Below are 25,585 nucleotides of genomic sequence, written 5' to 3'. Positions count from 1 at the left end.
TAGTGCTGCCCAAGAGCTATTTGAGGATAAGACAGACAGGTAACCAGTGCTGTCTAGTTCATTATTCTTGTCACCTTGAAGCTGTGCAAATGGAGCAAGCAGCATATGCAGTAGTGCCTGTTCAGAGCTCATTTAAAACTGAAGAGATACCAGAGCGGCTTAAGCCTGTCAGCTTGTGCACCAAAGGCAGAGGAAGAGGACTTGCTGAGCCTCCTTTGCAGAGGCAGGCCTTTGGGGACGCAGGGTCTCAGAAGCCAGGAGCATCATGTGGGCTGGAATCCACTCTAGCTTTTCCAAGGGAGTGTGGGCTTTTAAACTGGAGCCAGCATCTTCCAGGAAGGAACTATTAAGTAACAAGGAGGAGGGAGCTAGCTGAGCCTTCCCTCTCTCCTACCATTTTTCCTATAGAGCCAGGATTTTGGGGACACATGGGCCCCATCAACCCGGGTCTGCAAACAGCATCCAGAAGGAGGTGGTTCTGATTATGTCAGCAGTTCGAGACTCTTTTTGAAAGGGGGAAATGGGCTAGGTAGTGGTCAGGAATTTTAACATTAGAGGCTAAATCGCTGGGGCAGGGGAATGAAGGTTGGAGCTTCCCCGTGGAAGTCAGTGAAGTTAGCATACAGTATGGTGGGGTGGGAGGCAGCCTCCACTACTCTCCAAGAGCCTCTGAGGCTCGAACTGCCTTTTAGATTTATCATCTCTCTGCTCAGTGGCGATGTGTGCAGAGTGGGAAGGTTCTTGGGAAGGTGGTGCAGAGAGGCAGAGGGACAGAGGATTGGCTCACTGTATTGAGGGAGGGCAAGAGTTCATGGATAAAGGGATGGTTTAGTTAGGATTTTAGTAAGTTTGAAAATTGAGATTTAAAGTAACTTGTGTTTGTAGAGGAGAGTTAGCTCAGGAGATAATGGCTTGATAGAAAGGCATTGGGAATAGCTTTATATTTATCAAAACATAGGGTACACCTATTGTTATCCTGGTCACTTTGCTTGTATGTTGCATTCCATTCTCTCGTTCAACATTTGTGTTTTTGTCTTTTTAACTTGTATATTCTTCAGGGCAGGGATGGTCTTCCTCTTTATTAAGAAAGTGTATGCCACATGCAATTGAAATATAAATAATAGCTACTAAGGGCTGGTCTACACCCAGCCGCTAGTTCGGCGGCTGGGGATCGAAGTTCTGGGTTCGACTTATCGCATCTGGTCTGGACGCGATAAGTCGATCCCGGCAGTGCTCGCCGTCGATTGCGGTACTCCAGACGAGTAGGAGTACCGCGGAGTCGACGGGGAGCCTGCCTGCCGTGTGTGGATCGCGTCTGAACCGCGGTAAGTTCGAACTAAGGTATGTCGACTTCAGCTACGTTATTCACGTAGCTGAAGTTGCGTACCTTAGTTCGACTTGGGGGGTTAGTGTAGACCAGGCCTAAGAGTGGAAACGATTACTCCTATCTGGTTTGCAATCCCTGAAAACCCTGTCCTTCTGAAGATAGATGTGGGTTAAGTTTTTAGGGCTGCAGGAAAGAAGTGGGCAATTTCATTAAATTGCCATCTCACTCTCTCTTTGTAGAGTGATGATAGGTTAGTAGACTATATCTTTTGCATTAATTTGCGCATTGTCAGTTTATGCATGGTTTTCTGCTACAGGGCAGGTATGACATTTAAAGCTCTCCAGACAGCTCACTAAGTGAGTTGTGGGCATGATTCTTTCTGTCCTGACATTGTGCTTATTAAAACTTGAATAGTCATGTGAAAATCTTGTTCCTTTCTCATTTTGACCCATTGCAAAGCAATTCCCCAGGCTGATTTGGCAGCAGCATAGCTCTTCTGTTTGCCCTGAAGCTGTATTAGGGCACAAACAAACTGACGTGCAGTGCGCGTGCTCTCCCCCTCCCTCTCTAGTTCTGTCTCTCTCTGTTCTGATTTCTCCAGAGCTTAGTGCTGCTGTATCAGAAGCGACTCTTGGTCTCCTGGAAAAGTGCAGAGTAAGACCAGACAGCTTGGTAAGGCTTTTTTTCCCCAGGCAATTTCTTTGATAGTTTTCAAGCTCAGCATGTCCTGTTCCCCAGAGTTAGGTTTCATCTGCATTGAAAAGAATCTTTGGGAAAACCTAGGAGAAGAATTACAAGATTGATTTCTTGAAATTTAGCTGCATTATTGGTTGTTGTTGTTTTTTTTTTTTTTCTTTTCCCCCCTCAGCTTTGCATTCTTGTCACCAGTCCTGCTTTTGGCTTGTATGAGAGAGGGCTGAATGTGAAATGTGTGTCTGTACGCTTTTTTTAATATAAGAGAGGTGCATTTGGAACTCTCAAGCATTTGCCTCTCTTCTCACTTGTAAAAGATTGATTCTTGAATATTCATTGTGACTCATAGCTGAAAGTGTCCCCCCTCTTTCTGGGTTGGTGCTGAGTTTGTAAGAAGACTTCGAAACTATAAGGAACTGGCCCCTAGTACTTGGATCTCGGTTTAATTTTTAATTTTGATTTGCTTTGTCTGGAAGAGGCAAATGTTAATTCAGAGGGCTTATATGTAAGGTATTAGACTTCAAGCTGCTATCTATGTCTGGAACTCTTGCATGGGTTGGAGAGAAGAAATTTTTTTCCCACTGGTACTTTGGCATTTTCCCTTCTATTAGGGGGGTGAATAGGGTCTTTACCGGAGTTTGGACCCCTTCTTGCTTCTCAGATTGGCAACTTGTGAAAGCAAGACAGTCAGTTCGCACTATGGGAGATTAAAATAGCCTTCTGCAGCATCCCAGGGACTCTGCCTTGGAGATGACAGTGCAGAAATCTACAGACACACTGTGCATTGTAGGAAAGACAAACAAGTTTAATGTGGTGGAAATACAAGGAAGGAGAATCTAACTGGGAAGGTTTATATAAGGAGGTTTTATTTCAAAATAACTGTATTCGGTGGTAGCACATATTAATCAAACAGCATCGGCTTTGCCTCATAAGAATGGCCATAGTGGGTCACACCAATGGTCCATGTAACCCAGTATCCTGTCTTCTGACAGTGGCCAGATGCCTCAAAGGGAATGAACAGAGCAGGGCAATCATCAAGTGATCCATCCCCAGCATCCAGTCCCAGCATCTGGCAGTCAGAGGCCTAGAGACACCCAGAGATTGGGGCTGCATTCCTGACCATCTTGTCTAATAGCCATTGATGGACCTTTCTGCCATGAACGTATCTAATTCTTTTTTGAAACTAGTTATAGTTTTGGCCTTCATAACATTCCCTGGAAATGTGTTCTACAGGTTGACTGTGTATTGTGTACAGAAATACTTCCTTTTGTTTGTTTTAAACCTGCTGCCTGTTAATTTCATTGGGTGACCCCTGGTTCTTCTGTTATGTGACAGGGTAAATAACACTTCCTCCTTCACTTTCTCCACACCATTCATGATTTTATAGACCTCTATCTTATCCCCCCCTTAGTTGTCTCTTTTCCAAACTGAATAGTCTTAGTCTTTTTAATCTCTCCTCATGTGAAAGTTGTTCCATACCCTCGATCCTTTTTGTTCCCCGTCTCTGAATCTCCCTAGATAACTCCCTTGGCACCACAGAACAGATTTGTACAGGCAGCTTTTTTGGTGGCAATATATAGCACCTGCGTGCCATGCTTGGTAATAGGGAAGGGGTTTTGGATGCTGGGTGGTTGGGCAGTGCTGGGTAGGAAATTAGATCTCTATCTGAGGAAAAAAGGAGAAAAGTTATACGTATTCAGACTCTCTAAAGTGAAACTGGTTGAAAAAGCAACCTTTTTGTTGTTGAATTAACTCGAGGGATTTAATTGGTAAGGCTAGAATCTTAAATGGTGGTAATTTGAACCGGCTCACTGCAGATACTCGGAAAAGGGAGTGCAACAAGATCACTTCATGAGGCCACTTTAGCCCTTGGATGTGGTGGAATCACTGGTTATAATGCCATTGTGGTGATTTTTGACGTGTTAGACATGTTTGGTCATGTTTTCTTTGTATAAAAATAAATCAAAGGCAGACTACACACCAGCGATTGCAGGTTATTCCCTGGTTCAGAGTGAGATGGATAATCTCCTTTCTGTTCATTCTCAAACTTTTTTCAGGAAAATGGAAAACAATTTTTTTTTCTCCCAGGTCTCTGCATCCCCAGTCTGCTCATAACATTTAATATTGCAAACGTTCAATCCTTGATGATCTGGACAGTGGGATTTCTGGATCTCAGAATGACTAAATTAACATTTTCTCTGACCGCTTGGACTTCCAGCCTTATCTATTTGATGTATTAAAATGTTTTAATTCATAGTTGTGTATCCTGAAATGTATAACTTAGCTGTTTGGTGATTTTTGTTTGTTTGTGTTTTGTTTTGGAAGAACACTGGGCGGGAAAGCTCTCCTTAAGATGGTTAACATAAAGAGATAGGCATTCCTATCTTCACAGATTCTTCTTTCTGGTTTATCTGTGGCTCCACCTATTCTAAGAGCTCTGTTTTGAACCACACAATGATATGCTCAAAGCCTGTAAAGATATACTTTATGCAGGGCGGGGTGCTCGTTGACCCTTTTGTAACCCCTCTCTCTAGAGAACTGAGACTGTATTGGTGATGCATCTGGGCTTAGCATGGGCCTGTAAATGTACTGGCATCTGGAACAGATGAAATGGATTCTGTAGCATGTGGGACAGCTTGGGCTGAAATGAGGCAGCAGTGATTTTGTCATAACAGTAAGGAATCTGTTTCTAGGGCATATCCTCTCTTTCTTGAATTGGCTCTGAGTGCACGTCACACTTCCATTTAAAGTAAAGCTTCTCCTGAATTTTAGGCCTTGAAACCCAGGCCAACGAGAGGGGGGGAAAGCTGGTACAAATTACCGGGGCCTGGCAGTCCGGAAGGGGGCCCGGGGCCCGGCTTCCCCCCCCCCCTTGTCGGCCCTGTTTAGCAGGTCCGCCCTTGCTGGGGGGCCCGAAATTTTTTTTTCACCGGGGCCCGAACCCGCTCTTGGCGGCCCTGCTTGAAACCATATGGCTTCTGCATCCCTGTATCTAGGAAAACCTAGCCATGCAAGACTGATGCTGGGGTCCTCAGAATATTTTGATTGCAGGAGATCTCAGGGCGTTCTTAGTGCATGACAGTTTATAACTTCTTGGTGCCTTTTGTTTCTTTGGACAGCTTGATCTCATAGGCACAAATACAGTAGAAAGCACGGTTGCAGGGTAAAGTTTGTAATTTAGGCCCGTGAAACTTATTAACTGAGAAGTATGCACCCTGATTTTTTTTATACAGTAAAGGAGGCTGAATGCACCCTCCCCTCATTTGGCAGATCAAAAATGTTCCTGATGTTGCCCACACCCATTGCCTCATCTTTTTTTCCTCTTGCCTCCTAGTAAGGCATTAGCCTTCTCATGATTACATATGGAGCTATTTAACTACAAGGGATTCAAAGGATATTAAAGGGACATCAGTTTCTCCACAAGGTGGTGCTCCTGTGTGGCTAATAAGCAGAATTTTTTTTATAGAGAGCTTGTGTTTTATTTATTTATTTTTTAAAAAAAGCCATGCCTGACTGTTGAAGGGAAAATAGCCCTGCTCTTAGATCTAGTAGTAGTGCTACAGCTCACTGCTGATAAACTATAGTCCCACAGTAACAAGCAGGCAGTTTGTGGTGTGGTTTAGTGACTGAGTGGTTGGTGCTGTGGATAAAAGATGACTCATCTCTTTAGTTCAAGACCTAGGCAGCTTTTGTGTGTGTTTTTGTTTTTGGAAAGTGAGATTTGAGAGAAGGTAAAACTGTTTTCTGAACTGATCATGCCTTGCACTACAGGGACTGTGTGAACAAAGGACTAGATCTTGGGGCACACCGCCACTTTCCAGGCTAAACGTCACTAAGAGCTGACCCAGAGAGACACTTTCCCTTTACAGAACATTTTTGTTAAATGTAAATTATTTGTCAATTGGAATATTAGTTACCTTTTTAATGCTACTGCATGTTCATTCCTGACTAAACTTCTCTAGTTCTCAGAATGCCGGCCTTCTCTGAGGTGGGAATAATGCGGCATCAGCTAACAGGAGACACCTGGCAGGTGTGTCTGAGCAGGGCCCTGAAGGAGATAGAGGTTGGGGAAACATTCCTGAGAAGACAACAGTTATACGCTGCTGCTTACCCACGCTGTTAAGCCTCTGCTGATCAAGCTGGCTCATGGGCTCACAAAAGGGCTGGGTGGGTATTTTTTAAGTAGATTACTTTCTGTGTGGCTGCAGTCCAAGCCCATGCATAACTCTCTGCACGTGCCACATTCCATTAGCACAGATGGATAAATGTGAAAGGCAGCCATCAGCCAGAAGCTCTGATCGTGACATGAATGATGCATGGAATGCTGGGTGGCTGCAAAAGTATGGCTGTGCCCTCTGTGTAATGCGGGGGAGGAAGCTGGAGCAATTTACTTGTCCAGCCGAGCTGCGTAAGTAGGTCACGTGCTAACCTCAGGAGCAGGAGTTGCAAAACATCTAAGTCCAAGTAAAATAACCTTTTAAAAGATAAGGGAAGGGACTTGCTGTGTTACCTTGGGCTAGTCAATAGTCTGGGATAGAACTCTTGCATCTCAGCCCCTTGCACTAATTAGTAGACATGTAGCTTCCCTACACTGTTGCATTAGGCCCCAGTTTTATACAAAAAGTCAGGAAATTCCAAAGTATGGCTTCCAAAGCAACTGTAACTTGCCTCTTTGTGTGTTGTGGCATGTACTTGTATCGTTCTCCTTCGCTAGGGTTGTCAAACTTTCTGAGGGCTTGTCTATATGAATATTTAGTTTGCCGCAAGCTGGGTCTGAATCTACTCCACACTAGCCTGTAGCAGGCTGACTGTCCATGTGGACCCTGCTGACATACTTCAATAGTTAATTAATGTGCTTTGATCTATTCCACTTTCAAAGAGGACAAGATCAAAGTGCATTAACAAACCGTTAATGCACAGCAGCAGGGTCTACATAGTGCAGGGTAAGATTCACATCCCATTTTGCCATGAACTCAGGACTGGTCTACACTAGAAAATTAGGTTATTTAACTACATTGGTCAGGGGCATGACAAATCCGCACCCTTGAGTGGCATAGTTAAACCGATCTAAGTTCCTGTGTAGCCAGTGCTAGGTCGATGGAAGAATTCTTCAGTTGACCCAGCCGCTGCCTCTCTGAGAGGTGGATTACCTACCCAAAGGTTCTGAACTATGGGTACATGTACCCCTGAGGGTACACAGAGGTCTTCCAGAGGGTACATCAACTCATCTAGATATTTGCCTAGTTTTACAACAGTCTATATAGAAAGCACTAGCCAAGTCAATACAAACTAAAATTTCATACAACTTGTTTATACTGCTCTATATACTATACACTGAAATCTAAGTACAGTATTGATATTCCAATTGATTTATTTTATAATTGTATGGTAAAAATGAGAAAGTAAGGAATTTTTCAGTAATAGAGTGCTGTGACACTTGTATTTTTATGTCTGAGTTTGTAAATAAGTAGCTTTTTAAGTGGGAGAATGCGAGACAAATCAGACTCCAGAAAAGGGTACAGTAGTCTGGAAAGATTGAGAGCCAGTGACCTACCCTGATGGGAGAATTCCTCCCGTCGGTGTAAGTAGTGTCTACACTGGAGTGCTACAGCAGCACAGCTGTACTAGTGTAGCGTTTTAAGTGTAGACAAACCCTAAATGTTTGTGTAGACAAGCCCTAAGATGTGGTTCTACATCTTACTAGACTACTTCTTGGACACTTCCCCTGCCATTCACAATTGTGTGGATAACCTCCTCTGCCATTCACAATCACATAATATCCTTGTGGGAGGTGCAATAATTTTCTGCAAAGAAAAGTAACACAAGGAGATTAATATTTTTTAAAGTTCTTTTAATACACCTGGCTGTAGGGCTAACTGCACTGTAGGCCCCTTTAGTTCCTCTTGAGTGCACCTCTGAAGTGACAGGTCTGGCTTTCTGCACCTCATTCTGGGTGGAACCACATGCTCCAACCACTTTGACTGAGTCTCTGGGCTGCAGCCCTCCTGGTTCCCAATAGTGTGAACAACACAGGCCCAGTTTGGTTCTGGCCTCTGTAGTAGTTCCCCTTTGAGAGCCTGTGATTGCAGTGATACAGAAACGGTGTCATCAAAACAAAATATTAATCATACTTAATCAAGGTACAAAGCTCGTAGAGCAAAGGGGGGGGGGAGGGGAGAAGGCCTATATGCATGGGTCCTTCCTACACCTTAAACTTTCCTTGCTAGCTGCTATAAGATCGCTTCAAACCAGCTAACTCCATCTCTGGCTGAGAGAAGCAGGCTGTCGCGCTCGCTCTCTCTCTGTCTAACCCCTTGCTAGCTGGTCAGCTTTTGCTGGCACCCAGAGCAGTCTTTCTCCTAGCTCAGGCCAAATCCCCTTCCTTTTCTGGGGTTTTTGTGCCTTTGATCCCAGGCTTTAGCCCTGGGAAGAGTAAACCATTCTAGCCTGGATGTGGCCAGATAGACTGTTTCTTCTCCATTGATGGCCCAACCATGGCTATCTTAATTCCTTTGAAGGTGTTTAACCCTAAGGTCTTATCTTTGCCATTGTTTTCATTTCCTCTGGATTTTCCCCTTGTGGCTTCCTTTAAATTAACTCTGTGTATTCAGGCAAGTTAATGTCAAACAGATAACCTGAAGGGCATATGATATTTATAAAAAATGCTACACATAACTCCCTTATTTTCACATATGGATCATTTGAAATAGGGATTCATGTTTTGTCCATAGTTTCTGGGTATGCATATCTGTAAGTATAGGAGTGATTTTTACCACTCTTCAATGGGTATGGGGGAACGCAGGTCCTGGTTCTATTCAACTTTTGACTTGGATTGCCCATCTGAAGCTGAATTATTACATTTTGATTAAGTGACAAAGATCTTCCAGTGGAGTAGCAGCAGCTTTGGGCAAGGATTCCTGACTGAGGCTCTGCTAGGGTTTAACAGTTATCAGCACTTGTTCATAGGGGACCCTTTGCTAATGATGGTTGTCGGCAGTGAGTCAGTTTCCTGGTGCAGGCAGACATACAGATACTGAATCCAAGCTGAAAGGCTGTGTCTGAATAACTTTAAAGCAAATCTCCCACCATTACATTACCAGTGGAGCCGCTTCATCAATGCACTAGTGTACTCAGCCTGTAACATTTATATGGCCATGACCTCTAACCCTGAGGGTCTAGACAACATGTTGATAACAATGCTAGTGGATGATCTACATAAGCGCTCCCACAATCGCTAACAGTGGTAGCCCTGCAGTGGTGGGACACTTCATATTGCTAATAGCATAGTGTCCTGTCTTTACAAGAGCTGTAGATGGCTCAGATTATAGCCTGAAGCAGGGAATAGAAGCCGCCTTGCTGGTCCAAGCAGGAAATTAGTTTGACACCTGTGAGGTCTACATGCAGTAATTCTTGTTTTTTCCTGCTATTAAGGGAATTCTGAAAAAGTTGCTGGATCTTTTCTTTGCTTGCCTGCCTATCTTTGAGTAACAGAGGGTAATGTAGGCTCTTGTATTGTGAACTTCTGTTCACGTGTCTGTAATCACAGCTTTGTCAACCAGTAAAGGCAGGAATTTCCCTTCTGTGGGAGTTCTATGCTCAGCTAGAATGGAAAAAGGTGGGGTTTTCCCTACCTTTCCAAGACCTCTTGTAGTTCTCCCCTCCCACCCACCAAGTCTGTTTTACTGCACCTGCTGGCATTCCTGTGATGCCACAGGCACATCTCTTCCCAGATTTCTGTCTCTAGAGGCAGAGGTTCTTCTGAATTTTCCTTCGGCTTCTGCCTTTTCGGACAGACTTATTTTCCCCCTATTTTCTCTTTCCACTTTGGCATTGGTCTTCACAGGAGCACCTGGGGACAGGGCTGGACACTCCTCTAACTTAAGGATAGATTCCCAACCTGCTTACTTGCACTGACACCGATTGAACCAGTCACAACTGTATCTCCAAAGTTCCAGCTCCCTCGCTCTGTTCTGTGTTCGCAGCCCATACCCCCACATCACAGCTTGTTGTGCAAAGTCTGTAGGGTTGCTTTTTTCAGCAGCTACCTGGACTTTGGACAGATTTTGAGCCATGGTCCTGCTTTTTTTTAACTAATGTTCTTGCACCATGAAAGCTAACACAAGACGGATCAGTCTGAGGGAGAAGAATCATGGGTTGTGTGGGGACACCCCAGAGGGCCACAATGGCAGGCTCCTACTGTTCCCAGTACTCCCAGGAGGCGCCTTTGTTACAGTCCCCTTTCTGTGCCCTGCTTTTCCTGATGTTCGTACTTCAGTTTGTCTGAGAGCAGACAGGCTCTCCTCCAGTGAAACACTCACTTCTTTTGAAATAAAGGAGGATTTGCAGTTTTCTCCCCCTCTCAAGATGCCTAATGTCCCAATGCCTTTCAGGCATCCTTGTCTCATCCTGCAGTCGCTTTGACTATCTGCACGCAAGGTAAGCTATATCAGCGTCCTAGTCGTGAGTGCCACCATTCTCCTCAGATAACTCACCTTCTGTCCTCATTGCTCCATTCTTTGTGAAAAGAGTGAGGTTCATCAGCCCCTGCTCTAGTATCATAGTCATCGAGTTTAAGGCCAGAAGGGCCCAGCAGATCATCTATTTTGACCTCCTGTATATCACAGGCCACAAGTACCACACAGCACCCACACACTAAACCCAACAACCAAAATCAGACCAAAGTATTACGACCCACAGGAGACTAGACTATTATGTGCCACAGCAGAGAATAGGAGGAGCTGAGGTGCACCAGGGCTCGAGTTCCCTGCAATGGCAGGGAAATGTCTCATGGATAGGGACACAAACACCATCCCTTAAAAAGCAAGTTGACCTTCTCCTAATCCAAGATTCCCCCCGGTGCCACCGATGATCACCATGCTTTCTGGCCAAGGTTGGGGTGTTCTATTCTGAGCACTCAGACTTGGGTCATCTCTTCCCAAATGGTGGGTGTAGTATATGCCTGCAGTTCCGTAGGTGCTTCACCACAGGCTGTTGTAAAGCTGCTGAGTAGGAGGGAAAAACTACCAGGATGACATCTTGCACTGCCTCAGACTTAGAAAAGGCTGGAAAACCCAGCAGTTTTCCAATCATAATGGAACAGTGGATTTTCATTCAGAATAGGGAAAACTACAGGTACAGAAACTAATTGTACATATTTTATTTAATTTTTCCATCTCCAAAATGTGGTTAATGGTTGGTTCCAGGTTATTAAAATCCTTCTAAGCTTTCCATCTGGCCCTAGTTAATCTGTCTCTAGCAGCTCTGCTGCAGGGTCACATCTGTGGACGAATTTACGGAAATGCCCTAAATATCATTCGTTTTGTACTGTGGCTGCTTTAAAAAAAAAAAAAATAGTAGCTTTATCCTCCTGATTTCCTGAAAAACTCACTAATGCAGCTTAAGAAATGTTAATCTTGTGTCCTAAATAATTCATGATGTATTGTCTGGCTTTTCCACTAAAACTTTCTGACTCTTGCTTCATTTTTTTTTAATTCAGAGATCAAAGTATTAAATACAGCCATTCACATATTTGAGTTTTCTGATGTCCAAATATCGTTTTCATTCTTGGGCCTGAATGGCTGTGTCTACAGTGCAGCTGGGAGCATGCCTCTCAGCCTGAGTAGACAGACTTAAGCTAGCTTGCTAGGAATAGCAGTGTGGGTATTGTGGCACAAGTGGCAGCTCAGGCTAGCCACTCAAGTCCAAGCTTGCCAGACCTGCTGGGTCTGAGGTTGGGTGGCTAGCCCATGCTGCTGCCTGTGCAGCAGTGTCCACACGGCCAACTTCAGTGCTCTAGCTGGAGCAGAGCTAGCATGAGTTTGTCTACCCAGGCTGGGCGGTACGCCCCCAGCTACTGTGTAAACACACCTGAAAGGACCCTTGCTCTCTCCCCCTGCAGACATTGAGTATACAGTTAAGCTGGGCCATGATGGTTTTGTTGGCGATATAGAACTGAATGAACAGAGCCATATAAGTCTGTGGGGAAACTCTGTGACCTTAAACTTTAAATGTTTTACTTTGTGAGCTAAATCTTTTCAATACAGAACAAGAAATTTTCATATATAGAGTTTCTCTCCTCCTCCCCCATGCCTCAGTCATTATATTTATATTTTTTTCACAGATGTCCTTCAAACCCTGAGGCTGATGCATATTTTCCCTTTAGTCTTCCCATTTCCTCTCTCTACCCCCTCCAGAACTGTTGTACTGACTTCTCTTATAACTAAAATATACATCTGAACTTTGCTTCTGAGTCAGCAGAAGCAGTCACTTCAGAGAAATGCAGATCCTCGTCCAGCAGCGCATACTGCTTCCATGATTCTCCCAGATCTGTTGGTCCAGGCATGAGGGAACAGGTTATTTTAACTCTGATCCCTCACATATTAATGTAGTCCAGTGTTATCACTGAACTGCCCCCTTGTTTTCTGTTTTAACTGATGAGCAACTAGTGATGCTTTGTGACTGGTCTAAACATGGTTCATGATGGCTGCAAGAATGGTGGATTAAATCATATGAGCTAGAGCTTTCTTTCATCATTCTTGTAGTTTATTAGGTGGCTTACCAGCCCATGGCCCAGCTGAGGTAATACCTTGCCTATTACAAGCACTCTGGTGGGTTTGCTTTGTATGAGGTTTGTCAAACTACCTCCTGTTTTTCCTTTTTAAGAACAACATTGATTATCCTGTGTTGTAATTCAGAGCCATTGAGAGGAAAGGGATAAAGCAGATGAAAATGGTGGAGGATCTGCAGAGCTCCAACAGAGGTGGAGAACCTAGTGGAGTAGGTGAAGTGGGAAATACTACTAAGGGAACATTTTTAGATATTATGTTTGAGAAGAGGTTTGTTACAAACACCAGGGATGACAATTATAAAGACAGACAAAGCAAGTTAAAAATACTCTGTTCAGGTTCTTAATATCACATCCATCACTGTGGTATCTGAGCACCTTTGAATGGTGGATTAAGAAACATGACTGGTATCTGTCATGGTTCCTTCTCCATTCCGGTCTCTGAGGGTGGGGAAGGCAATTGCATATGGATTGTTTTGTTGTGAGTACTATAAGCAGGAAATAAATTGGTTATGGCCTGAAAAATGCAAAATTAATACTGGGTAAAGGGGAGGATAAACTCAGACTGCAGAAACTGAGAAGAGAATTTAGCCCATAATTCAGGTTATTGTCTAGCTTGCAATTCTTCTGGGACTACTCAGACTCTGAAAACATTTAAGCTTCTTTGTTATGATCATAGATGGGTGTTATATTTCTATACGCTGCATTATAATGAGAATTCTATCACAGTTTATTATTACAAAGAAACAAATGACTAATGATTTCAACTGCAAGTGCACAGTACTAAAAAGTATTTGAGAAGCAGGCTGACTTTTCACTACATCTATCCAAACCAGTTGAGATATGCCAGGATAATTTTGATCTTCTATTCAGATGAAATCTCAGGATGGACAAAAGGACATTATGTCTGAAACTCTTTTCTTGAACGTGTCTGTCAAAGTTCCTCTTTTGCAGTCTTCAGCGTTGGGTGCAAAGTCTGTCTATCTGGGTTTGATAATGTTTGATTTTATTATCTCCTTTTTGGGTAATTTTTTTCTTTGCCCTGGTTTTTGGAAGAATGATTGCTTCTCACCAGGCCATTGACTGAGCTTTTTTAAGTGAATGATGAGTTCAGACTATTTAGTATTTTTCAAATTAAATATAATTTTAGGAAATAGAACTAAAGTCTTGCATTCTCTTGTCAGTCAATTATTGCTCATGGCACAGAGCGTGTTTTGGAATTCTAGGTACATGTACACTATCTGCACATTTTAATTTTTCAGCTCATTGAAGATGTTAAATAAACAGCACCTAGCGAACACCTTTATCCGTCCCCAAACCCTACTTGATGAATTGCCCTTTATCATTTCCCCTCTCTGGTTTTGCAGTTAGTTTTTAATCCAGATGATACTTCTCACATACAAGCCACTTTAAATGAATTTTTCAAGTAAGGTATTTATCCGGCATTTTACCAAATGCTTTAATAAAGTCCAGATATTTTGCAAAATTAGTGAAATAAGGGAATAAAGATTTTTAAAACAACCATGTAGTATTTATTCTTTATAAACCCAAGTAGCTTATTCTCTTTGTGTACTTACATAGCCCCCATCACCGTAGTATTGCAGTGCCTCACAACATGCCTGTAAGGTAAAATATTATCCCATTTTGTAGATGAGGAACTAAGGCAGAGAGAGCTTAAATGACTTTCCCATGGGTCCCACAAGAAGCCTGTTGCAGAGCCAGGAATTGAGGCCAGATTTACCAAGTCCCACTTCACTGCCGTAATCATAAGACCATCACCTAGATTCATAGATTCATAGATTCTAGGACTGGAAGGGACCTCAAGAGGTCATCGAGTCCAGTCCCCTGCCCTCATGGCAGGACCAAATACTGTCTAGACCATCCCTGATAGACATTTATCTAACCTACTCTTAAATATCTCCAGAGATGGAGATTCCACAACCTCCCTAGGCAATTTATTCCAGTGTTTAACCACCCTGACAGTTAGGAACTTTTTCCTAATGTCCAACCTAAACCTCCCTTGCTGCAGTTTAAGCCCATTGCTTCTTGTTCTATCCTTAGAGGCTAAGGTGAACAAGTTTTCTCCCTCCTCCTTATGACACCCTTTTAGATACCTGAAAACTGCTATCATGTCCCCTCTCAGTCTTCTCTTTTCCAAACTAAACAAACCCAATCACACTGTTGACTCATATTCAGCTTGTGGTCCACTATAACCCCTAGATCCCTCTCTGCTGTACTCCTTCCTAGATAGTCTCTTCCCATTCTGTATGTGTGAAATTGATTTTTCCTTCCTAAGTGGAGCACTTTGCATTTGTCTTTGTTAAACTTCATCCTGTTTACCTCGGACCATTTCTCCAATTTGTCCAGATCATTTTGAATTATGACCCTGTCCTCCAAAGCAGTTGCAATCCCTCCCAGGTTTGTATCATCCACAAACTTAATAAGCGTACTTTCTATGCCAATATCTAAGTCGTTAATGAAGATATTGAACAGAGCTGGTCCTAAAAACAGACCCCTGCGGAACCACACTTGTTATGCCTTTCCAGCAGGATTGGGAACCATTAATAACAACTCTCTGAGTACGGTTATCCAGCCAGTTATGCACCCACCTTATAGTAGCCCCATCTAAGTTCTCCCTTTGCTCATAGTTCCATTAGTCTCTATGATGTACTTATTTTCTTCTTAACTTCCCATTACTTTTATGAAGGGAATCTCCCCTGTCTAGCTCAGCTGTAAGTTCTGGGGTCCTTGGCTGGCATGTGTTATGGAGGCAAGAGATTGAGGGGGGAGATATGAACATTTGTGAGGCATCCAAACATCATTTTAAGTGCTGCTTTCTCACAGAAGCACCAGTCTCTTGGGTTGGTCATTAAGGAGTCCATTGACATGCCTGGCAGAAAGGAGGGAGCGGTTGTTCTTATTTTTATTCACTTTATAGGCACCTGCATTCGTTGCATATTAGAAAAGCAATGATAGATTCATAAGGCCTAACTGGCAGTTTGGGCTTATCAAAATGGAAGTGTATTTTTCTTTTTCTTCCATTGTAACCCCGGCAGTACAGTCCTCCCACACTTGTGGCACCACAGTACACCTGGGCACAGTTACTGTGTGCACTGAATGCTTTCACTAATACTGTAGGCTCATTCTTGCTATTGTTCATGGTATCACTAATGCAACACTCAATGCTTTAGGATTCAGAAATGAATTACTAGAGACACATCGAGTCCTTCCTTGTATAGTCTGGGGGCATAGTGCTGCTTCCAGCAGAGGAAAGGATGATAACTTAATGGCAGCTTGCTTGTACAGCCTCCCTTTCTGACATGGCAGTGCGTAGGTATTGGTTTTGTCAACTGTTGCAGTTGTAAACCAGATTTGGGCGCACTCAGAATGAATTTGTGTGATGGGTGAAGATAGGGAGAGTTTGGAAGTGGAGCATAGAGAGGCAGTAAACAAAGTAAGCATGGAAAGAGACAGAAGTGTGACAAGGAACTTGAACTCATAGATGTTTGGGGGGGTATCACTCCTGTACGTACTGTTTGTGAGAGGTGATATGAAACACTGCCTCCAAGAAAGAAGGGGTGTAAGTATTTGAAGTGAGAAATTACTTGGCGCAAATTTGGAAAGGTTACTAAGTTTCAGGTTTGGGGGAGTCCATCTTTTCTCATCTCTTTCAAGCGATGATGGGATTGTGTAGGGAAACTTGCTGATGATCAGGCAGAATGTAAGTGGAGAGCTGAAGATACTCGAGAGAAGGGGGCTGAATGGAAGTGGAGGAATAATGAGTTGTGTAAAGTTCAGTTTTGCAACACTGGCCAAATGTTCTTGGAAAATGAAAAATGACTTTTGGTGGGGAGAAACGATCCAATTTTGTGTTTTTGTTTCAAATCCTTTAAGTCAAGTGCCACGTGGCTAACATCAAAGTTTTTCCTCTCTTCTTTTTAAAATCTCATTAGTTGTCATACCCACCTGAGGTTTTCCTTTGCCTTTAGAAATAACTTCCTCTTGCAACTTCTCTCTCAAAGTGAACCTCTTCAGAATAATAAAAGACTTGGTCAGTGGTTCTTGGATGGCTGTCTGTGGTCAACTGGGAGTCCACAAAGCTGCTCCTGCCCCAGTGGGAGGGAGTCTTTCGGTCTTCAGACACTGACACGTCCTACTGATTGGAGTCCAGTAGCAAACTTTTAGGATGTCTAGAGTTTTTACCCAACTAAATAAAAAACCCTAGGCAGCTTTCTGCCCTTTGTGTGGCTGCTTTTGGTTGTTTCTATGGTTTAATTAAAATTGTCGTCAAATCTGTGAAGGATGCCAAAATTGAAGGAGTAACAAAGGATGGAACTCGTTTACAAACTAGTGGGACAGATTTTTGAGCAGTGGGGGCTGCAGGAACAGGTTTAGTATTAATACATGAAAAGCCTCTAAACAAGCAGTATAGAGCACACATAAAATGGGAGAGTGGAGATGAAACCAAGCTTTTGCACCCATTTTGTTAAAACAAATTAACTTTAATTTTTTCTGGTAACTGATGTCCTACATTTTATTCATATAACTAAGCACTATATTAGTTCCAGAGAAGGGTGGGATCCAAAGATCTGTCTTTAAAAAATGGTCCCACTTTCTGAAAACTCCACTTGGACAAGGCAACTCTTGTAACCCAATCTGAAATGTAGAAGAGAGAAATTGCCCCTTGGCAAAGGCCAGCGGATCCTGTTGCAGAGCCTTGTGAGGCTCCCAGCCTGTGTTGCTCTTCCACGGAACTGTTATCCGGGAGGATATGCTGTGAACTCTGCTGTTCTTTACTGATCTGGTGTGTTCTCTGCCTTTCTTCCAGGGTACTGTCTTTAGTCTGGATTCTGAAGAAGAGGAATACCACGCAATTATTGCAGAGGACAGCAATGACATCTACATCCTAACCAGCGAAAACTCTGGACAGGTGAGCCCCCCAGAGTCTCCCACAGTGACTACATCTTGGCAGTCAGAGAGCCTGCCTGTCTCTTTGTCAGCGAGCCAGAGCTGGCACACAGAGAGCTTGCCGGTATCTCTCGGACCTGAGTCCTGGCAGCAGGTGGCTATGGATCCTGAAGAGGTAAAGAGCTTAGACAGCAATGGAGGCGGTGAAGAAAGGAGCGAAAATAACTCTTCCAACTCTGACATTGTTCATGTGGAGAAGGAGGAGATACCGGAGGGGATAGAGGAAGTGGCAGTGTCATCAGTGGCTCTGGAGACTGAGACTGCACAGGAGGTGTTCCTGGAATCTCCTCCTTTGCTGGAGATGAAGTCTGAAGCTGGGATTGTGGCTCTTGAAAAAGCAAGCCCCTCTGCACCTTTGCTTACAGAACATGAGGAAGAGGGAGAGGTGGCTGAGGAGCCTGTTGAACCAGAAATCCCCACATTGAGTAAACCTGTACAGAAACCAACCCCATCAGACGAAAAGGCTGCACCAGAACCTGAGAAAATACTGCCTCCAGAAGGGGAAACGAAAGTGGGAAAGGAAAGCCATTCGGAAGAAATGGAAGAGAAATCCCCAGCTGGAGAGGAGAAACCCATCCTGTTGCCAGAAGGCAAATCTATACTGCTGTATGGTGGGGCTGCTGCAGTAGCTATTCTGGCTGTGGCAGTGGGAGTAGCGCTGGCGCTCAGAAAGAAGTAATGGGGCTCTCTTGCTGAGGATTGGGGAGAAAGTGGGATCCAAATTTTTTAGTTGCATTAACTAAAGGTTCAGCTGCCTGCTGTTAACTGGACATTTGTATAACTTAAACGGTGATGGGGTGAAGTTATTTGATAAGGCTATGGACAATCATGTTTTTTAGTAGAATTGGAGTGGAGACTGTTGGGTTTTTTTGTTTGTTTGTTTTTTTCCTGATTAAAGTACAGGGGTATTTTAAAAATGTCAAATCTGCAAATTTCAGAACCGAACGCAGGTGCTGAGGAAAGGGGGTGCTTGTACACTGGAAACTGGAACAGAAAATTTCAGGGGCAGGAGCGGGCTGGTTGCTGCTAACCCCTGGAATTTTTAGCTTCCCTGACTGAGCTGCTATTGCAGCTACCCTGTTTGTCACTTCCCTTTGTGCCCCTTAGGCCCTCCTAAAAACAAACATACAGAATAAACCAGCCACCTTAATCCTGTAGCGTGAGGTTGGTCTCCCTTTTGTCTCAGCTTCCTCTCAGGTACTGCACTGCTCCTAACCACCTAGGTTCCTTCTAAACCCTAGTGGGAGAGTGCTCATACTATACCTCTTTTCTCACACCTATTTAGCCCCTGATGCTTCCTGAAGCCCCATCTTGTAAAGATGCTGCCTCTATATATCTGTTTTCTCTGAGCGCTGTGTTGGTGGGAGAGATGCACAGGCCACCACCTCTGTGCTAGACGGGAGTGTGTGGGAGATACACTACTGTTTGCTCATCTAAGAGAACCTTTGGCTCCCTCCTGTGCATCCCACAGATCAGTCACCAGAGAACATGACTCTCATTTGGGTCACTGTGCCATTTTCATAAGATCTTGATGCTAGTGCTTATTCAGTGGATAAAATATGATTACCCAGGATTTATAATTAAATTCAGAACACTGTGAGGCTGACATCACCTGTGAAATCAAAGATTAAATGGTTGCTTTGTCCTTACCTTGGGCTGCAGTTCTATATTTTCTTGCATGAGTTAAGCACAGAGCGTATTTAGTCTTAACTCAGCCTTGGCTATGACAAACTGACAGAATCCTTGATATTCAAAGTAACTGATGCTAGTAACTAAACCAAACAGCATTAAATACTTCCTTTGTTGTTTGCCTGTGGCTTCTGGCCCTAGGGTGAATGACGTTCTGGGAGCCAGCGTGGTGCAGTTTCGTAATGCAAGTTTTGTGCACTACGCAAAAGTAATTGGTAAATGTTCCTAAATACTTTGCAGATTCAATAAATGATAATAAAGTTACTTTGGAAAAACATTCTAGCCCCCTTTGTCACAACCTTTGTTCTTAAAATTTATAAGTAAAATCTTTAAGGTATTACCATGTGCATTAGTTGGCTCAGATCAACCACGCGTGTTCCTATTTCATAGAGCGTGTGTGTGTGTATATGAATGCATGTGTGTACTGCACCTTTATGGACATGGTCTTTGATTCCCTAGGTAAAACTGCTGGTTTCCTTTCGGTGTTTATGCAGGTTCGGGATAGATGGAGGTAGGTGAAAAGGAACTTGGGATAAAGTGAAAATGAAACCATAATGTATGCTTTTTAAAGCATAAGACAACCTATTTTAGTTCTGACTACCTTACTTGCTGCCTAGGATGTAAATGGACCTGTCTCTTACACTATTCTCATCCAAATTATTAGTATTCCTTTTTGTCTTGAGCTTTTTATTTTCAAGTGAAATGAATTTGTATCTCTGTTCCTGTCCCTTCCCACCCCAAAAATGCTGGCAGTTGACAAAACCCAGTAGTCCAGGAATTTTGCACTCTAATCTTGAGCTAGGGTGGGTTTTGTATATAGGCTTCTAGAGGTTTGAGCTGAGGGAATTTTTCTGAGGAACAGAGAGAATGGTGGGGAAAGGGTCCTTAAAGCTGGTGCCATTACTCTGGAAGGAACCTGCTTAGCTCAGGAATTTTGGACTCTGCCGATCACATCCCTGTATTACTGTATATAAGCTGGGCAACTCTTACTCCATACAAATTGTAGCAGGCTGGCCTTAGAAGTCTTTGTTGTAAAATTGAACTAGTTCTTTTCCTGGCCACTTCTAGGTGCTCTGGTTGGGATCCTCATTGCTGTGCAGTGAGTGTTCAGTCGTCATAGCAAGTATTGCCTCATGCTGCATAGATTTTTCTGTGAGGGTGCAGTTACAATAGAGTGACATTGCTGTTTTCCTTGTCATAGCTTCCTTCTCTTACGTCCCTGCTGTAGATATTTTATAGGAAGGACCCCACTATTACTCGTGTCACAGACATGATACAATTTCCCATTTAGCTTACTAAAATCAGAAGCATTTAAAATGATACAAGTCCAATGAGTAGAAACTACCCCAACCACAGTGGGGATTTTGCTGTTCAGTGCCTAGTTTCTCTAGGGAAGGTACTGCTCTATTCTTCTGTTACTTTATCCACACCAGTGTGGAAGGCCCCTTTTATTAGTCTACAAACAGCTGCTGCTCTTTGCAGGCTATTCTTATGGCTAGGAGCTGCTATCATCTCACTAGTGACAGTGAAATTTTGTCCCTAAGGCGATATACTTTTATGCTTGGCAAATGAGAGAGAGACAGGAGAGCCCCCCTCCTTAGTTTCACAGTGGGTGCTAAAACTAGCCTCAGCTTTAGGTTAAGATCTGAGTACATTTCCCAGTGCATTCTGGATATTTGTATGCAAATTGTGAAATGCGCTCTTCTCACCCCACCGTAAAAGTTCCCTGTACTAGATACTCACACTGGAACTAGAGAAGAATAGTTTTTTACAGGCCAGGGAAGGAGAAATCATTTTCTACTATGTTGAGATCAATAGAGATACAAGATTCACTCATGTATTGTTAAATTGAAACACGCGTTTTCTTCCATCACAGTAACACAAACTTTTCCTACTGTGTACAATTGTTCACCGGGACTCTAGTCCCACACTGACAACCGTGGGAAAGGGAGAGGAGAAGGCAGTGGCAGCAGCAAATAAATTCTTGGCTTAGGATTTTGTTAAATATTCCCCCCTCCCCGTCAAGAAAATGCTCAGGGCCTTGACTGACTTCTGCTTCAGTGGAGAAGCAGCCACAATCCCTGCTTTTTTTTTTTTTGGATTCTTTATTCCCTGATGATGATTCTCCTCATCAGTTCTTACTAATAAGTTACAGTTGGGAAAATATTCTCCTCCCACAGTAGCCTATAAATTTGCTCATCTTCATTAGTTTCCACTAAGAATACTGACTCGCACCTTTTGAGTTTGAACCAGTTGTTGCCAACCCTAGCTCTGGCCATTTGGTGGAAGTGATCCAATGAGGGGCACATAAACTTGAAGTACAGTTTTGTTGTCATTGGTTTGGAGGCCATGCTTTTGCTCGAAGGTTGATTGTGGATTAGGAAACAGGTAGACTTGCTCCCCCTCCTTAAAGTATGTGGAGGCAATCCTGAAGGTGGTGCTGATCTGAAGTGTGCTGGCCATCTCTCCATGATAGAATGCTTACAGTTGGTAGAGGGGGAGACACTACCTTCGTCATTCATTGTAATGTTACTTTTGTACTGTCATCCACATTAGTATTGCCCTCCCCTCCTTTCCAAAACTAAGTGCCTCAGTGGGTTTTACCTTAATGAATTTTCTACCTTGAACCCTTTTCTTGCATCTCTCTATATTTGGCTGCTGCACATACTCAAGCTGTCATAAAACTAACTACCAAGCATTTTGTATTTTTTAGCTGTAGACTGCTTTCCAAAAAAAGTATCAGACTGTGCCCCTCTTTTTACAGAGGGAGAAACTAAGTCTAGAGGAAAGGATGGGGCCTTGGTCAGACTCAGAGGTAGGAATAGAACATAAACTGGAGTGCTGTATCTGTCCACTGGACTGTGTTGCCTACTACAGCAGCAGTTATTCTCAGATAATTGCTCAGGCTGCATTTAGTAAGCACAACCCCTACCACATGGCCAGAAACAACTTTTGGAAGCTAGCTTTGTTTTTGGTATTTAAAAAAAAAAAAAATCCACCCTCCTGAGACAGCTGTGCTGCCAAAACAAGTGTAGACATGGCTTTCAGAACTCTTTATTCTAAGGATGAAATCTCACGGGCCTCTCCCTCCTGAAATATATGCAGATCAATTATTCCTTTGTATCTGATTCTATGTACATCCGCATATCCAGTAGGTTACAGGGGAGAAATTTTGATATTCTACAGTGGACTGTGGTGATGTGTGAAACAGAAAATAAATCTGTATTTCTCTCCCCTTCAGGAAACTGGGAGAGCAGCCAAAGCTGTGTATGGTTTTAATAAATTGGATAATTTTAGCACTGAGGGGGCAACAGTGGCATTACTTTGAGCCTGGCTGTAGTTGTGCTTGAGAGCTCAGCGAAGACAGTTCCAAATAAAAGCGAGGTGCATTTTAAACTACGACCAGTTTGCTGTGGGACAGGTACTTCACAGGGCTAATGGTTGCAGGTACAGCAGCTATTGAAAGTAACATGTTGGAGCAGGGAGCATTTGAGTCGTATGTAGTTGTTCCTGGGTTGGGATAATCACATCTGCTGAGGTTAAAAGCTATTTAAGCTGGAAAATTAAAACTACACCCAGCTTGGAACATGTCAGTACAGCTACTAATGTCTACAGCAACTGAACACTTGATATAGTCCATGTTCTTTGCTTTTTAAAGGATTTTCTATCATTTTAATTTATCCTTTCTCCTACTTACAGTTGACCCTCTTAGTTCCCATAGGCAGAGTGCAGTGACTATCCATTTGTTCCCTTGCAGCTAGTGGCCTGAGGGAGCTTCGATGCCTAATTAAAATTTGCATCAAAATCAGCTGCTGATTTCCTTGCTCTAGCTGCTGGGAAAGTGAATGGTCAGAGCAGGTGCAATCATTGCTATGCAGCTGGGGATCTCTCCCATACTCTTGGTTTTCTGACTATTGTTCAAATAAGAAGAGGGCTTACTACTGTTTAAAGTCCCACTCGGACTAAAAGACAGCCCCTTGGTTTGTTATAGAAGCAGCAAAATTTAATGGTGTATTTACAATCTTCCTCTATGCTTCCATTCCAGTAGGTTCCCAGAAATGTAGTTAGCTGCCTTCACATCTTCCAGCAACTTTTTTTTTTTTTTTTTTTTTAAATGTTGTTTCTTTTAACAGGCAAGTGCAGCACCTGGGGGTGGTGGGTAATAAACTGTCTGAAGCCTCTTGTGCCATTTGGTTAATTCAAATATTGTTTCCACAGTGTTAAAGTTCTCTCCAGCTCCAAAGGTCTAAAGTGAAAGGTTATGTACATTTTCCCCCAAATGGGACACTGCTGTAAGACCATAGCCCCAGCTTGCACTTTAATAAATGGTACAGTTTTCAAAACCAATGCGTGGACCTATTCTTATGCTAGTTCCCTTCTGTCATCCTGTGTATACCACCCCAAAGGCATTCCAGTAATCCAAATCCTTGAGCTAACAGCATGCTATTTAACTGAGGTAATGGTGCAGTCTGCTATAGACAACCGCTTGGATTGCTTATCTCTCAGTGCTGGGCACACAGCAAAATCCAGCTAGCCACATTCTCCCATCACTCTTTCAGCTCCAGTAAAGGAAAAGGCTCATATTTCCTTTTATCTTCTTGGCTCTTGAATTTTATAAAGTGATTCCATTTCAGAGGGACAGCAGAAACCTTTTAAAAAAAAAATGGGGCTAAACTTTCAAGGACAATAGAATTCAGTTTTTTTAAAGCACTTCCTTGTACCCCCAGTTTGAAAATGGACAACAGTTGCATTTACAATTTTATTAAGAATAAAATATTTACAGGTAATGCAAGAAACAGCAACTCAGTTCAGTTCATGTAAAGTGTCACATGGAGACTACATTCCTGGTAGGCCCACCAGGCATGAGTTAATGTGAGAGGATCAAGGTTGCCAGCCTCTTAGGCACTGACTACAGGGAGGGACCTAGGGAGTGGAAATTAAAGCTAGTGTGTGTTTTGCTCAAGTATGCCCAGATGAATGTTATCTGACTTGATCACATCACTCAATTCTGTTGCTTTTCTATAACTTTGCACATGTAAATCAGACATCCAGAGGCTTAAAAGAATAATTTGGGTGGGCAGGCAGGGTTTACTCCCCCACTAATGTGCCTAGGGAAAAAACCCTGAGCATACAGTTTGCTCAAGAAGGGCTCTCCCCAGCCTGTAGTGAAGGCACACCCCTCAGAGTTAGGTGGTTGCCTCCAAACCAGGCTAGCAGCTAAAGCACTTAGAGGAGTGAAAAATTCACCCCCTACTCTGGCTGTTACCCTACCCCAGGTGTAAACAATTCCTCCATTGACCTAGCCACTGCTGCTAAGAGAGGTGGATTACCTATCATGATGGGGGGGGAGAATGCTTGTTGTCAGAAGAGGCTACATTAGCATAATGTACACAGTAGAAACCTCTACTTTTACTTGCATTAGTAACCAACCCCTTCTGCAGTGAGGCTAGATCACTTGCAGTTGATAGGGAAAACTGGGGGACAGTATTGGAGGATTGTGCTCAGACTAGAGGGGCTCAGCTTACTACAGCACAAAAGAACCATTGGCTATACCTCCAGAAGACCTAGCACTACACACCTGGGCTAGGCCACTACCACTATTGATCTCATGCATTAACCTTGCAGGGAAGACATACCCTAACAGGCTGCAGGCTCACTGCCAACAGATCCTATCCTCAGTGCATGGGCTAAAGTTTCAGTAAACACACCTGAGTGCACTGCCAACTGGCACTTCCTCTTAAGTCATACAGGTCTGTACCAGCACCAAGTCACAGTCAGTATTTGGTAGAAGAAAGTAACAGGCAAGCAATACTCCTACATGTCTGCTGAACAATCGCACAGCTTGAACATTTCTCCTGTACTGATCTCTGAAAAACCTAAAACATAACTAAGGGGTTGTGCTTCCCCCTTCACAGCTGCATTGCAAAGAATTTAAATGAGGAAAAAAAAAAGCAAAGTTTTAATGTTTAAAGTAAATACTCAAAAAGCAATCTTCTCCACAGCAGTCAATGGGACTGGCTCCATTCTCATTCAACTCTAGAGGGGACACATAGAACAAGGGTTAGCAAAGGCAACAAGCCAAGACAGTATACATATTCTTAGTGAAATCCCTGTCATTCTTCCCTAAGAGGGGGAGCATGAATGTATAAGGAGGAAGGGTCTGACACTCTCACAAATTCATCACCAGGAGAATGGAGAGATTTTAAAAAGGAGCTGCTGGAGAGGAATTTGCCCCTCAACCTACTGTTTATGTTTACAGTCTAGCTGTTTTTAATGACCACCACCCCATTTCTGTGTTCATAGCAACATCCCTTGTGGCCCTTCTGGGAAATTGGTGCTATTTA

At 43.2% G+C, this 25,585-nt stretch overlaps 2 protein-coding genes across 3 annotated transcripts in view; one reads left to right on the top strand and one right to left on the bottom strand.

Annotated features, from left to right (window-relative positions):
* BCL2L13 (BCL2 like 13) overlaps window positions 1–25,585 on the top strand; it is a 104,502-nt gene that overhangs the window by 52,929 nt on the left and 25,988 nt on the right. Inside the window, exons 7-8 of one of the 2 annotated variants that reach the window (XM_026654342.1) lie at window positions 17,413–17,514; window positions 19,701–19,752. In XM_026654342.1, coding sequence (XP_026510127.1) covers window positions 17,413–17,514; window positions 19,701–19,752 — 154 coding nt within the window. Of the gene's footprint in view, window positions 1–17,412; window positions 22,785–25,585 lie in introns of those variants that run through there. The other variant, XM_026654341.2, reaches the window with a different exon arrangement.
* BID (BH3 interacting domain death agonist) overlaps window positions 24,821–25,585 on the bottom strand; it is a 28,854-nt gene continuing 28,089 nt past the window's right edge. The window contains exon 7 of the mRNA XM_024210480.2: window positions 24,821–25,277. The gene's annotated coding sequence lies outside the window, so the exon portion shown is untranslated. The remainder of the gene's footprint in view (window positions 25,278–25,585) is intronic.

Source organism: Terrapene carolina, unplaced genomic scaffold (genome assembly GCF_002925995.2).
Source record: "Terrapene carolina triunguis isolate 2854851 unplaced genomic scaffold, T_m_triunguis-2.0 Scaffold190, whole genome shotgun sequence".
NCBI lineage: Eukaryota > Metazoa > Chordata > Testudines > Emydidae > Terrapene > Terrapene triunguis.
This window is presented reverse-complemented; position numbering and strand designations above follow the sequence as displayed.